At 48.1% G+C, this 15,687-nt stretch overlaps 1 protein-coding gene across 17 annotated transcripts in view; it reads right to left on the bottom strand.

Moving 5' to 3' along the window:
* The window catches only part of DYSF (dysferlin), a 238,722-nt gene that overhangs the window by 199,779 nt on the left and 23,256 nt on the right, over nt 1-15,687 (bottom strand). For all 17 annotated transcript variants that reach the window (XM_073023068.1, XM_007970265.3, XM_007970270.3 and 14 more), the window contains 2 exons: nt 11,460-11,515; nt 10,398-10,489 (listed from right to left, as the gene is read on the bottom strand). In XM_073023068.1, coding sequence (XP_072879169.1) covers nt 10,398-10,489; nt 11,460-11,515 — 148 coding nt within the window. The remainder of the gene's footprint in view (nt 1-10,397; nt 10,490-11,459; nt 11,516-15,687) is intronic.

The raw sequence follows: 15,687 nt of genomic DNA, 5'->3' as shown, positions 1-15,687 counted from the left end.
TGGGCAAAGGATATGAACAGACATTTCTCAAAAGAAGACATTCATACAGCCAACAGACACATGAAAAAATGCTCATCATCACTGGCCATCAGAGAAATGCAAATCAAAACCACAATGAGATACCATCTCACACCAGTTAGAATGGCGATCATTCAAAAGTCAGGAAACCACAGGTGCTGGAGAGGATGTGGAGAAATAGGAACACTTTTACACTGTTGGTGGGATTGTAAACTAGTTCAACCATTATGGAAAACAGTATGGCGATTCCTCAAGGATCTAGAACTAGATGTACCATATGACCCAGCCATCCCATTACTGGGTATATACCCAAAGGATTATAAATTATGCTGCTATAAGGACACATGCACACGTATGTTTATTGCAGCACTATTCACAATAGCAAAGACTTGGAATCAACCCAAATGTCCATCAGTGACAGATTGGATTAAGAAAATGTGGCACATATACACCATGGAATACTATGCAGCCATAAAAAAGGATGAGTTTGTGTCCTTTGTAGGGATATGGATGCAGCTGGAAACCATCATTCTTAGCAAACTATCACAAGAACAGAAAACCAAACACCGCATGTTCTCACTCGTAGGTGGGAACTGAACAATGAGATCACTTGGACTCGGGAAGGGGAACATCACACACCGGGGCCTATCATGGGGAGGGGGGAGGGGGGAGGGATTGCATTGGGAGTTATACCTGATGTAAATGACGAGTTGATGGGTGCAGCACACCAACATGGCACAAGTATACATATGTAGCAAACCTGCACGTTGTGCACATGTACCCTACAACTTGAAGTTTAATAATAATAAATAAATTTAAAAAAAAAAAAAAAAAAGAAATAGAAAGGGGCAATCAGCACAGAAAAGATGCTCAGCTTTTCAAATGGCCAAGGAAACACAAATTACAGATACTTTTTTTGGTCCCTCATACTAGCAAACATAAATTGGCAGGCACTTTATTGCATTGTTGCTGAACATTAATTGGGACAACATTTTTGAAAAGCAATTTGGCAGAATCTACAAAAATATTATTTGCTCATACCCTTTGATCTAGTAATCCCACTTCCAACGACCTATCCTAAATAAAAAGATAGCATAAGAACATAAAAATATTTGGATAAAGATGTTCACTGGATAAGCATTCGAGAGCAAGACATTGGAAAGAAACTAAATATCAGTCAATGAGAGTATGGTGGGGTAAATTACGGTGCACACATACTACGGAATACCACATAACCATTTAAAAATGTGATGGACTGACCTGGGAAAGAATCAATGATGAAGTGATAAAAAGCAAAGTGCAGACCAATACATATAGCATAATTCCATTTTTGTATAAGTAAACAAGCATGCATGTATATAAACAGATGTCTGTAGATCACTTAGGAAAAGTCCAGAAAGATATGCACCAGGGTGGGTGTGGTGGCTCACGCCTGTAATCCCAACACTTTGGAAGGCCGAGGCAGGCGGATCACCGGAGGTCAGGAGTTCAAGACCAGCCTGGCCAACATGGTGAAACCCTGTCTCTACTACAAATACAAAAATCAGCTGGGCATGGTGGTGGGCACCTGTAATCCCAGCTACTCCAGAAGCTGAGGCAGGAGAATCACTTGAACCCAGGAGGCGGAGGTTGCAGTGAGCTGAAATCATGCCATTGCACTCCAACCCGGGCAACGAGAGCAAAACTCTGTCTCAAAAAAAGAAAGAAAGATATGCACCAAATCGTTAACCATGGGCATCTCTGGAGAAAAGAGAAGAAATGCATGGGTAGAAGGTGGGAGAACTTGTACTTTTTCTTTTAGAACTTTTTAAGAATGAAACGCACTTTTATACTTATAAAAATTACTTAGATTTTAAAAATATTTTTGTGGAATTTTTTGGTTGTTTTAAATTAAAAAAAAAAATGCATGTGCACATATTATGCAATGTTAGTGCACACTCAGGTACTGCCGGGTGTCCAAACGGGCCACGCACATAGTGTTCACATGTTTGTGGCGTTTATGTATGGATCCTGCATCTGTATGGATTCTGCTCCCAACAGCCCCCATATATTGCACCTTCAGTATTGCAAGCACTGAGCAGGCATGTGACACACATGCATTATATTATTTAAATTTTACAGCAACCTTGCAACATAGGAACTGCTTTTGCCCTTGTCCTGATGAGGAAACAGTTGCAGAGAGGTCCAGGTCAAAGACAGGATAGGACTCTGCTGACAGTGGGGTCCCTGAGCAAAGCCCCTGACCCTCATTCTCATTCCACCACCCCTGCCCTGCAAGCTCTGATGGGCAGTCTGAGAATTAGAATGCCTTCTCCTCCCAGTACAGAGTCCCTCAATCCCATCAGCACACTCCAGGTGTGGGTGACAGGCCCCGACTGGCCAGGCCCCCTCCCCGGGTGCCTCTGTCATCTCCCACGCATGGCTACCCTAAAGAACTAAAAGCATGTTCAGCCCCTTCCTGGAAACCTCCACATTCCCTCAACAAATGAAGCTCATTGTCATAGGAGGCATCAGACCGCCCTCACCTCTGGCCCGATGGCACCAAGGCCAGGCTCAGAGTTGGCCCTATGTCAGGAAGACACACCCTTCCTAAAATATCTTCTCATAATCTGTTGCAGTGGCTGGACACCGACCATGAACACTTCCCTTCTTTCTAAGCAGAGTCTGAGCTATAAAGCAGCATCCCCCAGTTCCTGAAACAGAGTGAAATATGAAGCCATAGGCTGCCACCTATGCATTCATATGATTTGGTGCTTTTTCAACCCATAGCTGGCTGAGAGCAGCCTTTGGTGGGAAAGGGCTGGGTCAGCGGGACTTGGAGCATTGGGGGCAGCAGAAGGAATCACAGGGGGACAAGGGCAAGGCAGCAATGCAGAACTAACATTTAGGGAGCCCCCCATGGTGGCAGGTCCCTTGATTTGATACTCCCTAAGAACGGAAGAAAGCAAGGCTCAGGGCGTGTAGTGACCTGCCCAAGGCCACAGAGTGTTGCAACTAGACCCTGGCTCTTCTCAAAGTCCACGCTTATTCCGCTGGACCAGATCATCCAGCTCAATGTGGGGATGGGAGGAGGAGCAGCTGAAGGAGGAAGGAGGAGAAGGAGCATTGGAGCTCAGGAAGGTTCTCAGGTTGACTCCTGGGTCCTCTCCAGTTGCAGGCACCATGACTGACGCTCAGACCATGGGGGAGGGTGAAGGCAGGAAGGCATCTGAGTGCAGGTGAGAGGCCCCTCAGTGCCCACTTTACAGAGTCACCCGGTCCCTAAAAGGTACAGAGTAGATCACACTATTCCAAAGAAGATGCCACTGTGAACACCTAAAAGAGAGCTTCTTTAAAGGCAATCGTGTGCCTCCTGACTAGACCTCCTGCTATACCTCTTGATTAAAGCAGGGAGGCTGGGGGCATGGTCAGGCTGGAGGGTAGAGTGACCAGGAAAAGCACAGGGAGCCCACTGAAGCCTGTATCTCAGAGAAACGATGATTAATGCCTTAATATAAGGTGTCACCTGCGGTATTTGAGACCTCCTCATTTAACAGGGTGTTTTGTATGTTTCCTTGTTGCATCTGGGCCCCCTGTCTTGGGGTCCGGTTAGGCCTGGGGTTAGTGAGTCACTGCAGGCAAAGCAGCATCATTTTGACCCTGGTGCTTTGCCAGGTGGATGTTTTGACCCCATGGAGGTTTTTGCTTCCATGTTAAATTTACCAAACATTTAAATATAAAAAACACCTACAGTAATCAATTTTCACTGAGAAGGCATTTTTCCAGAACAAATTAAATATAACCAGTTTAATGTGTTGATACATTTTGCATACAGAGTGATTAAAGTGCTTTCTTTTTCTCTTTTACCATCTTTATTTTCATTTTATCAAAATTATTTTCATTGAGGACAATTAATCCCTGTTTAAATTTCCCAACACAGATTTGGCTCACAGATTTTTAAATTATTTTTTGGTTGACATCAAGTTTTATCAAATATTGCTCCTTGCCATTTTGAGTTTTCTTTTGTGGAATTATTTCTACTAAATCCAATTTCCCAGGTCAGTGTTTGCAGTTACCGACAGGATTCTTCCACCTGTTTTTCAGTTCTTTAACAATTTTACCATATGCAGTTTCAGCCATTATTACTTGATGGTGATTATTTTGCCAATAGTCACATACATAAACAATTACAAGAATGACCATTTCTATCTATTTCTTAGTGAATCCATGGAAAAATCGAGAGCAATTCCTTTCAGAAGTGCCAGCATCAGACCAAGCACAGTGGCTCAAACCTGTAATCCTAGCACTTTGGGAGGCCAAGGCAGGTGGATCACCTGAGGTCAGGAGTTCAAGACCAGACTGACCAACATGGTGAAACCCCATCTCCACTAAAAATACAAAAATTAGCCAGGCGAGATGGCAGGCACCTGTAATCCCAGCTACTTGGGAGGCTGAAACAGGAGAATCGCTAGAACCTGGGAGGCAGAGGTTGCAGTGAGCTGAAATCATGCCGCTGCATTCCATCCTGGGCGACAGAGCAAGACTCTGTCTAAACAACACCAACCAAAAAACGCCAGCATCTCTCTAACACAATGAGTTCTCTACCCTGCGTGCACACTGCCCCCCTGCCATCCCCGGTGGTTTCCAAAAGTGCTGACTCCTGCAGCCCACTCCAGAGGTTTTTGTTTAATCAGTTTAGTGCAGAGCTCAGACACTTATTTTTTTTTTTAAGCTCCCAGGTCATTTCTAGATGCAGCTGGGGTAGAAACACAGTTCTAAAAATCTAAAGCTGCTCTGTCCAACACAGCAGCCACTAGCCACACGTAGTTAATTAAATCGAAGCCATTAAAATTAAATACAGTTTAAGATTCAATTTCTCAATCACACTAGTCAACACAGAGACATTTCCATCATCTCAGAAAGTTCTAGTGGGCAGCGCTGGTCTAGAGTCCAGATCAGTGGCTCTCAGCTCAGGCTGCACAATGAAAACACCAGCACCTGGAGAGTGGGTGATGCTGCACAGACCCTGCCCCAAACCAATTAAATCAGAACCTCGGCCGGGGCCCAGGCATGGGTGTATGTAAAAGCTGCCCAGGTGATTCTATTGTGTGGCCTGAATTGGGAACCTCTGGGCCGAACATCCTGGGGACCAAAACACCTGGTCAGGGACTTGGATCATCTCCCCTTCAGTTTCTCTCTGAGAAGCCCCAAGTAAACAGGAACTTGTCCAGTGCAGCCTGGAACTGGATTCCAGGACCGCCCGCTAGGTTTGCCCGAGTGTCTTCCATCCTAAGGAGTGGAGCTTCCTTTTATATGCATTGGAAACCTGATTTTAGCCAGATAAAGATCCACCCCTGAAGTTGGCTCGGGAGTCCTCGGGCTTAGGGCTGCCCCTCTCATGGGTTACTGGGATGCTGAGCAGCCCACAGACAGTTCCCAGATGGGGATTTCCTTCCTGAGGCATGAAAGGATTCCCCAGATCCCACTCTGGGCCAGCAGACCAGTCTGGTTTAACGAGGTCACCCCTAAACTGCCAGTGACCCTCAGGAAAAACCCAGAAATGCCAAACGCCCCAGGAGCCATAGGAAAGAGAGGACAGTGGCAGTGAGGATGGTGAGGATCGAGGAAGGGCAAGAGAAGGAGGAGAGAAAGAATAAAAGGTGGGCTATAGGAAGGAAAAGAAGCAAAGCAGGAGACGCAGAGACAGAGGTGCGAGTGAGAGGCTGTAAAGAATGAGGGAGGCTTGAGGGGAGATCTAGAAACAGAGCGAGCCAGAGGGTGGAGGTGGGGAAGAGGGAGCGGAGGCAAGGTGGAGGGGGACTGAGAGGGTTAATGGATACAGAGGGCTGAGATCCCCTCACTTGGAAGAGGTCGAGGGAGGACAGCGGATGAGCTCACAGAAGACACGCCCAGGACTCCCACAAACAAGAGGGGTGGCTGCATGATGACTCCGGGGACCCTTACTGGAACCCACCAACTGGAGAGGCCCAAGGACAGTTTCAAGGCACAGCCACCTAACCCTTGAGTCCCTCTTTGCTTCCTGACCCAATGGGTAGGACTGGAGGGCAGTGAGGAGGTCTTCAATCTAAAATGCTCATTGAAGAGCTGGGTGCAGTGGCTCACACCTGTCATCCCAGCACTCTGGGAGGCTGAGATGGGGGAATCACTTGAACCCAGGAGGCGGAGGTTGCAGTGAGCCAAGATCACACCACTGCACTCCAGCCTGGGTGACAGAGCAAGACTTCATCTCAAAAATAAATAAATAAATAAATAAAATGCTCATAGAACTGGGTTCCCTGAAGGTTTTTCCTTTTCTTTCAAAATTTAAACTGTCTTGTCACTCCCTGGTATGGTTTTCCTTTTACACTTTTAGAATTTGTATTGCCGCTTGTCTTTGGTTATTTTCTCACATCCATGTGTAGGGTGGAAGTACTTCACCGTCTGGTCATGGGGTGGGGGTGACAGAATTACCTTGCAGGTACCTTTGCTCCCTCCCCTGAGGCACTGCCCCTGCCTGCAAACAGCTGAGGAGGCCACACATCCCATGTTTTCCTGGCACAAAGCCAGTGATCTCAGCTCACTGCAACCTCTGCTTCCCCGGTTCAAGCGATTCTCCTGTCTCAGCCTCCCGAGTAGCTGGGATTACAGGTGCCCACCACCACGCCCGGCTAATTTTTGTATTTTGAGTAGTGATGGGGTTTCACCATGTTGGCCAGGCTGATCTTGAACTGCTGACCTCATGTAATCTGCTGCCTTTGACCTCCCAAAGTGCTGGGATTACAGGTGTGAGCCACCGTGTCTAGCCATGAAGTCAAAATTCTATCATTTCCTCCCATGACAGTGTTGCTTAGGCATATTCTGAGAGTCCTCGAGTATTTATGAAGGTATGTGCACATTTCAATCTAGTTTAAGGCAAGTTTTAATTGCTAGAAATCTGAAACTGAGATAAATGTTTGGAAAAATCAAAAATTACACTTAAATGCTATAAGAAAGGTGTTTCTGGTAAATTGGTGAATTGGCTGCCCTGCAAACTGATCTTTGAGGACCTGATTTCTGGCACACGGCCCTGCAGTGAATTGCTCATGTGGGGCACTTCTTTTTAGGGAGCTAGCTGCCCCCAGGAACTAGAGGGCACCCACAGGGGCCAGTGGGAGGACCCCAAGGTTCAAAGCTCCCCGTTCCCCATGTGACCTCTGCTCCACAGAGCCAGAACAGCCTGCGTGTGACCCTCACCTACTGTCACTCTGAGGGCTAGACTGGTCCTTGAATTGATCAAAAATATGTTCACAGCTCTCATGTTGCCTTTGTGGTCTTAGAAATCTCCCTACAGACAGCTGATTTTTTAAAAATTGAACTTTCAGAGATAGAGTAGAATCTAGAGGCTGGGAAGGGTAGTAGGGAGAGGGGGGTGAAGCAAGGTGGTTAATGGATACAAAAACACAGTTAGATAGAATGAATGAGATCTAGTATTTCCCTAGCACAATAGGGTGACTACAGTCAACAATAATCTATTGTATATTTTTAAACAACTAAAAGAGTAGAACTGGAATGTTGCCAACACAAGAAATGATAAATGTTTGTGGTGATGGATACTCCAATTACTCGGACTTGATCGTTATACATTATGCCTGTGTCAAAACACCACGTGTACCTCATAGATAGATACAACTATTTTTTTTTTTTTTTTTTTTTTTTTTTTTTTTGAGACGGAGTCTTGCTCTGTAGCCCGGGCTGGAGTGCAGTGGCCGGATCTCAGCTCACTGCAAGCTCCGCCTCCCGGGTTCACGCCATTCTCCTGCCTCAGCCTCCGGAGTAGCTGGGACTACAGGCGCCCGCCACCTCGCCCGGCTAGTTTTTTGTATTTTTAGTAGAGACGGGGTTTCACCGTGTTAGCCAGGATGGTCTCGATCTCCTGACCTCGTGATCTGCCCGTCTCGGCCTCCCTAAGTGCTGGGATTACAGGCTTGAGCCACCGCGCCCGGCCGATACAACTATTATCTACCCATAATAATTAAAAAAAAATTTATAAAGGAAATCTCTAGCTGGGCACGGTGGCTCACACCTGTAATCTCAGCACTTTGAGAGGTTGAGGCAGGTGGATTACCTGAGGTCAGGAGTTCAAGACCACCCTGACCAACATGGTGGAAACCTGTCTCTACTAAAAACACAAAAATTAGCCAGGTGTGGTGGTGGGCACCTGTAATCCCAGCTACACGGAGGCTGAGGCAGGAGAATCACTTGAACCTGGGAGGCGGAGGTTGCAGTGAGCAGAGATTGTGCCACTGTACTCCAGCCTAGGCGACAGAGCAAGACTCTGTCTCAAAAAAAAAAGGGGGGGGAATCTCCCCACAGAGACTAAAAATGCTGGATAAGATCATGAAAATGAAACATGTGCTTCCACTACATGGCCTGCAGTAACCAGACTGTCCTGCCTTTGCCCCTCTAAACTCTGTCAACGCCAGCATTGTCAGGGGAACTGAACTCTACAGAAGGGACCAACACCACCCTGGGGCTTCCAGGAGCCTCTGAGAGGCACATGGGGCTCAGTGATTATGAGCACGTCCCAAAAACCTGCCCTCCAATCATAGCTCTGCCATCACTAGCCTTCAAGAAAGTTGCCCAATCTCTCAGAGGCTCAGTTTCCCCATCTATAAAGGTGACAGTTACAATAGTCGTATCTAACTGATGGGTAAAGGTCTTGTATATAAGACAGCACGAAGCCAGACACTCAGCTGTGTGGCAGTTGTGTGACTTTGCTGCTATTCTCCTCAGCCTGGCATTGGAGACCCCCGTCTCAATTCTTCCCCACCGCCCACTTCTCACAGGGCTGCACCTGTAAGGCCGGAGCCTGGCTGCCCGCCACATCCACACACCGGAATACCCTCCCCTTCTCGCCTTTTCAAAGCCTACCCCTGCCTTCAAGTCAGTCTGAGTGACCCTCCTCCAGGAAGCCTTCGAGGACTGCCCACTGTCCAGGGCTGCTCCCTCCCTGGTCTGTGGGTCCACCATTCATGCCTGTTAGCGGCTGCCTTGCCTTCCACAGTGTCTGTGTTGGGAAGGTAGCCGAACTGATTCCAATCCCTGTCCCTCGTGCAGGTGGAGATGGCTGAGGTCAACAGCTGGAAGAGATGGGCTCAAGATGCCCTGGCCCACAGGCCTGGGCCCCATACCTTGCAGCCGCACTTTTGGGGGCCCAGTGAAAGCGCCCTACCCTCCCCTCACCGTGCACCCATGGCCAGCAGCCACAGAGAGAAGGCGGCAATTGAGGTTTTTTTCCGAGTTTTTAACATTTCAAATTTTCCAGGTGTTTTGCAGCTGGAGACCCTGATCGTCCTTCCCTAGGTTCCTGAATTCTCCTCCTCCCCAACGCCTCCTGCCCCACCCCGGGGCAACACAGCCAGGCTTCCAGGCCTCAGGCGCCGCTGACCTAGTTCCCAAACAAAGGCTCCCCTGTGAGCAGGTCACAAAACAGCAAGCCCATCCCTGACGCTCGGGCCTAGACCTCTGTAAATGACACTTGAAGCATGAACCCACTCCTGCTGGCATCTAATGCAGATGCCTCCTCTCATGCCCAGCAGGGACAACTGGACTCGCACCCTGAGGCTCAAGGCTCATCACATGCAGTTTCATGTGCTGTGTCTCCCAGTCCACCCACAGCCCCAGTCCAAGGCCCACCCATCTGCAGGTTGGGTTGAACCTGTCCACCCCACCGCCTCCGGTTACAAGGCCCAGGAGCTCAATGGCAAGAGAAGAGATTCATCGCCTGCCTACGGAGAGCCGGCTTTTGCCACCACAAGTTTGCTCCTGTTCTTCCCCCCACCAGGAAACACCCCCACTAGGTACATGAAAAACTCAGCAGAAACCCTGACACAGGGAGGCACCCAGGCCGGGCTACCCATTATTACTGTTCTGATTTCTAAACCACAAATCTTACCTCTAGTCCTGCCCCTTCCATGAAGCCTTCCTGGAAAGCTCCCTGCTGGCTGCAGCTTCACTTTGCCTGCCTGTCTGCCTCCTGGAGGGGGCCTCTGCCCTCACTGGCCTGGGCTGGGCCAGGAGAGAGCGTCCACCCACCTCAGGGATCCTCTGGGCTGGAGCAGCAGGCAGCGAGTCTTCCTGCTCCCTAGGGCACACACTGTCTGTGCAAATGCGTGGACACCTGATTCCAGCCCATCTTCCCTCCCCTGTAGCCGGGCAACTCAGCCGTACCCATGGCTGAGTTTCTGAAGCCACGGCCAGATTCTCCCAGCCTCTATCACTGGGCCAGTCCCACGGGAGGAGGTGCTTGGTAAATGTGAATTGAAACCCCAGCTCCCTGGGGCCTGGATTCTGCAGTCTGCATCCTCCACAATCCTACCTGCACCTTCAAGCCATGCAGCACCCCGCTCTGGCCACCTTACCTGTTCCTCCCCATCGTCTCATGGTCTTTGACCACCACATGAAGCTCAGAGCCCTGGTCCAAGGGGATGCCCTTGAGGTCCCATTCAAAGCCCTGGAAGAAAAAGAGAAAAGGTGTCTTAACCTATGGGCTTCTAGGAGAAGAGACTGTGTCTGCTTCACCTTCATGCCCCCAGGGCACTGAGTAGACATTCATGAATGATTTTAGTGGATAGGCAGATGGATCGATGGATGGATGGAAGGATGGATGGATGGAAGGATGGATGGATGGATGGATGGATGGATGGATGGATGGATGGATGGATAGATGGAGACCACAGCTCCAGAACTTCAGAGGTGACAGTAAGAGCTGAAGACAGCAGAAGAGAGGAGGAGAGAGGGCTCTCACAGGCCCCTCTCCCAACTCAGTTTCAACCCATCCCCAGGAAGCCAAACCAGGAGTGTGGCTGGGAAAAAGCCAGGTGACCCTGAAGCATCCTCAAGGACCAAGATTATTGGGCTTGTCCAGAAGCCAGGCCCTGGTGGGCAGCACGAGTTAGTGCCATATTGGCTAGGCCCCCATGACTCTCCTCAGAGCAAAGGCTCCCCTGTGCATCCAACCCCATCCATGCAAGGCAGCAGGGCTTCCAAAGGACCACCCGGGAGCCATGTATGCAGGGAGCTGGTTGAGGAGACAGGGGCCAGCAGGAGCCAGAGGAGGACCTGCCGCATCAGGGAGGGCTGTAGGGAAAAGGTGAGCTTTGAGCAAGGAAAACGAACAGCCTGTGTGAGAGAAACAGGCAGGCAAGAGAGTCCCTGAGCACCCTTTGCTTGGCTGGCCAGAGCTGGGGGAAAACAGAAACAAAAAATGTCTGGCTCCTCTCCATTTACCTAGTAGGCCAGGCCACCAACCCTCCTCCCAGGTTCCTAGAACCAGAAGGATTTCGCTGGCAGGCTGGACCACCAGCCCCTCCCCACCTCAAGGACACTGCTGAGAAGGCACCTCCTCCACAAGCCCCCTAACTTGTCGCTGCAGACACAACTACAGCAGAGAGAGAGAAAAGGAAGGAGAAAAACTCACATACCTCATTCCATACAGGGTTCACACTGTTCTTGATGACTTTGGTTCTCTTCTTCACCCCTATAAGACACAAAAGGAAGAGTGGAGAGACACATCCCGCCCTGCACCTTCCACTGAGTTAGACTCAGCTTCTGAGACCTGTGCTTCAGCTTGGTCGCCAAGGGAAATCTTACAAAACCAACAGATTCCCCGCGAACCCACCAGTCTGCAATGAATCCCCAGTGCCAGTCACACAACTTCCCCATCAGCTCTGGGACCTCAGAAACATGTTTTCAAAAAAAGTACCCAGGTCGACTCTCCTTATTGAGTTTGTTATTGTTATTTCTGACTTTTTAAATAATTTTTTTTTTTTTTTGAGACGGAGTCTGGCACTGTTGCCCAGGCTGGAGTGCAGTGGCGCGATCTGGGCTCACTGCAATCTCCGCCTCCTGGGTTCACGCCATTCTCCTGCCTCAGCCTCCCGAGTAGCTGGGACAACAGGCGCCCGCCACCACACCTGGCTAATTTTTTGTATTTTTAGTAGAGACGGGGTTTCACTGTGTTAGCCAGGATGGTCTCGATCTCCTGACCTCATGATCCACCTACCTTGGCCTCCCAAAGGGATTGCAGGGGTGAACCACCACGCCCAGCCTAAATTTTTTAATTATAAATTTTCTGATTCTAGCTTTTTTTTTTTTTAGGAGACAGCATGTCTCTCTGTTACCCAGGCTGGAGTGCGATGGTGAGATCATAGCTCACTGCAGCCTCACACTCCTGGGATCAAGCTATCCTCTTACCTCAGCCTCTTGAGTAGCGGGGACCACAGGCACACACCACTAGATCCAGCTGGTGTGTGTGTGTGTGTGTGTGTGTGTGTGTGTGTGTGTGTAGATGGGGGCCTCACTATATTGCCCAGGCAGGTCTCGAACTCCTGGCCTCAAGGGATCCTCCCACCTTGGCCTCCCAAAGTGCTGGGATTACAAGTGTGAGCCACCACATCCAGCCTTCTAATTCTAGAAATGAACCATCTTCCTAGAAAGTATTTCATTTCTCTTTTGAACTATATCTACCTCCAGAAATTATAGGATTCCATCTATAAGAAATGTCCAGAATAAGCAAATTCATAGAGACAGAAAGCAGATTAGTTGTTTCCAGGGGCTAAGAAAAGGGAAAGGGAAGATGGAAATGGGGCGTGATTGATTAAACTGTATGGGGTTTCTTCTTGAGGTGATAAAAATGTTCTGGAATTAGATCATGATGTTGATGGTACAACATTGCAACCTAAAACCACATAAATTATATACTTTGAAATGGTTAAAATGGTGAATTTTATGATATGTTAATTTTACTTCCATTAAAACAAAATCCACTTCACCCTCCAAGGCCTTGAAGGGGTCTGTCTGAGGCAAGCTGTCCCAAGGAAGCTCTGTGTGGCTGGGAGGGCCAGCTGAGGCCATGCAGAATGGTTTTGAGGTGGACGAGAAGAACTAACACTTTGATGGCTGAGAGCTCACCCACAGGGCCCCAGACGATGCATGGCAGAAGACCTTCCTCTGGAGCAGTGGGCATGAAGGGGCGAGTGCCTGTCCCCAGTGAGGTGGGACAGGTGAGGCTTGAAAGAAAAGTGGCGAGGGAGACGCACAAGGAGACCCCCTCCTAGGGCAGGTTCTACAGCTGTGAGCAGGGAGGTCATTTCCATAGAAGAGCCGTAGGCTGGGAGAAACAGGCAGCTGCTGCAGTCCCTGGTCCTTTACTGGGCTGGCAAGTGCATTTCTCTCTCTTAATGATCCACAAAACAAGGAGTTTGGACAGAGCTTCGGCCCTCTCCGCTTGAGGGCCCACCGTGTGGACTGACAGGTCAGAGCGAGGGGTTTCCCCACTAAGCCCAGCAGGTCTGCAGACGTATCTTCCATGAAGACACTGACCCACAGAAAGAGTGTGGAAAGACCCAGAGAAGAAGAGAAAGCATTTAATGAAGCTTTGTTCTGCAGTGCCCTGGGGAGCACAGGACTTTTCCGGTAAGCATCAGGAACAGAAATGATGGGGCATTCAACAGAGAATTCTAGGGGTTCAGCCTGACACCGAACTTTTATTTGGGTCGGCTCTTAAAGATCACCACATTCCACCCGACCTGTGCAAGACTCAGTGGAAAGCCTTTGGTCTCCACCTGGATGGCTCAGCTTTCAGAGAGTCCTGCCTGGACTACGAAAGCCCTTTGAGCCTCTGGCAACATCTCCCAAGAGCCCCAGTAAGCTTTAGAGTCAAGCACATCAGTGCCCATTCAGCCTGGAGCAGTGCAGCCTCCTGTGGGGTCGGCCTCACCCTGCCAGGTTCAGAGCCTGGAGAAGAGGAGGAGGGAAGCAGAGAGGGATCGAGCAGGCAGGCAAGGGGTGAGGGAGGATTTGAAGAAGAGGAGAGAGAAATAGAGAGAGAGAGCGCACACGTGAGAGGGAGCAAAAGACCATCTGAGAGAGGGAGGCAGAGAGGAGGAGCTCAGGGAGATTCTAAGGGAGTTATCTTGTAAATATTTGCTCGCTATAGTGAGTACTGCAGAGATTCCAACAAACCTCCGGCAGGGAGAGGGTGAGCTCCCAAACTCCCTCTCCCGCTGCGAATCACTGATCATGGAAAAAATCACGAAATTTGAAATCACAGACCACTATAAAACACTTATTTCCTGTGATTCTTTGAGGCAGCAGTTCAGACTTTTTGGTCACAGGATGTCGCTGTAAAAAATTATTGAGGATGCCAAAGAGCTTCTACTTAGGTGGCCTGTATCCATGAATTTTTACGTTAGAAATTATAACTGAAGCATTTAAAAATAATTAAAAATAATTATTTAGTAGTTAATTTTAAAATCACAATAAGCCCAATAAATATTAACATAAGTGACACATCTATAACAACAATAACAAAAAACTGTAACTTCCCAAAAAACGAAAAGTGACACTTTTAGATTTTTGCAAATCTCTTTAATACCTCAGCATTCAAACTGTTGAGATCCTCTTTTTGGTTGATGTCTATGAAGAAATCCAGCCAGATATGTAGTTGGAAAGGGAGGCCTATTATAATAAACTTTCAGATAATTGTGAATATCCTTCTTTGATACTACATCAAAACTCAACAAGTATTAGTTCTTAACTTCTTAACTGTGAGTTGCAATGTGAAATCTGAAACCAGACCAATGAACAGTTTGTACTCTGCTACGTTAAAATTCATTGTTCTGTCTTGCACTTTGACTGAATCTTTCACCCATGTATGACTCTGTAACGGCTGCACTGGTCATTTGGAAAATTTGTGTTCAATCAGTTATGTAGATCTTCCAGATGTTGACACATTTCATAATGCCCTAACAAAAAATTACACTCATTCCTAGTGTCACCATCAGCCTTGTCTAAGGAGGCAGGGTGATTGAGCAAGCTGCCTGCTTTACAGCTTTCTGTCTTACAGCCTGTTTTCTTCAAGCTCTGTGTAGCAGGCGGTCACCTAGTGGGCTAAAACCCGTTCCTGACAGGCCCCAGGAACTTATAGATGAACCCCAGTGAACTTTCCCCATGACCGCGCTAAAGCCTGCACCCCAGGAGACCTGTAGCTTCATTACCATAACATGCGACCTGTGTGCTGACACCTGACTCACTGCATCTGTGCCACTGGGAACCCTCCTCTACATGCCATTATGCACCCTGTCCCCTCTCCGTTGCCCCATAAAACCCTCCTGTCACTTTCCCTCAGGGAGACACTGCTTTGTCCTGGTGCTCTGGCTTGTGACAAGTAATAAAACTCCTATTGATCAAAACCTGCATTCTCATGCAGAGTCGTTTGTTACTCCCCATGTGAACAAATCCCAGTTTTGGGGAAGTAACACTTTCAGTACTGGGAAGCTGGAAGTTACTTCTCAAAGTTTTCTAAACTCCAATTTCTGCTTGAAAGCTCAAATTTCTTTGATTGGCAGCAAGTGGTATTTCAAGCCATTTTCCTTGAAATGGCAGGCTTACTCTTTCATTTTTAAGAAAATATCTGCCCAATGCCCAGATCAAATAACTATAGTTTGTCAGTCATTCTTTAAAGTAAAAACAATATTCCATGAAAAAAAAAAAAATCAGCTAGTTCGGTTTGTCACTCAAGCAGTGAGTCCAGTGCTTTTCCTGGAGACAGTCATCACTTTGTGATGGGCAGCAGAGGTGCTCTATACATACTTCCCATTCCATCACACAGAACATTCCCAACACCTGTACAGGAGGATTCAAACTGAT

This window comes from Chlorocebus sabaeus, chromosome 14 (genome assembly GCF_047675955.1).
Source record: "Chlorocebus sabaeus isolate Y175 chromosome 14, mChlSab1.0.hap1, whole genome shotgun sequence".
Taxonomy (NCBI): Eukaryota; Metazoa; Chordata; class Mammalia; order Primates; family Cercopithecidae; genus Chlorocebus; species Chlorocebus sabaeus.
This window is presented reverse-complemented; position numbering and strand designations above follow the sequence as displayed.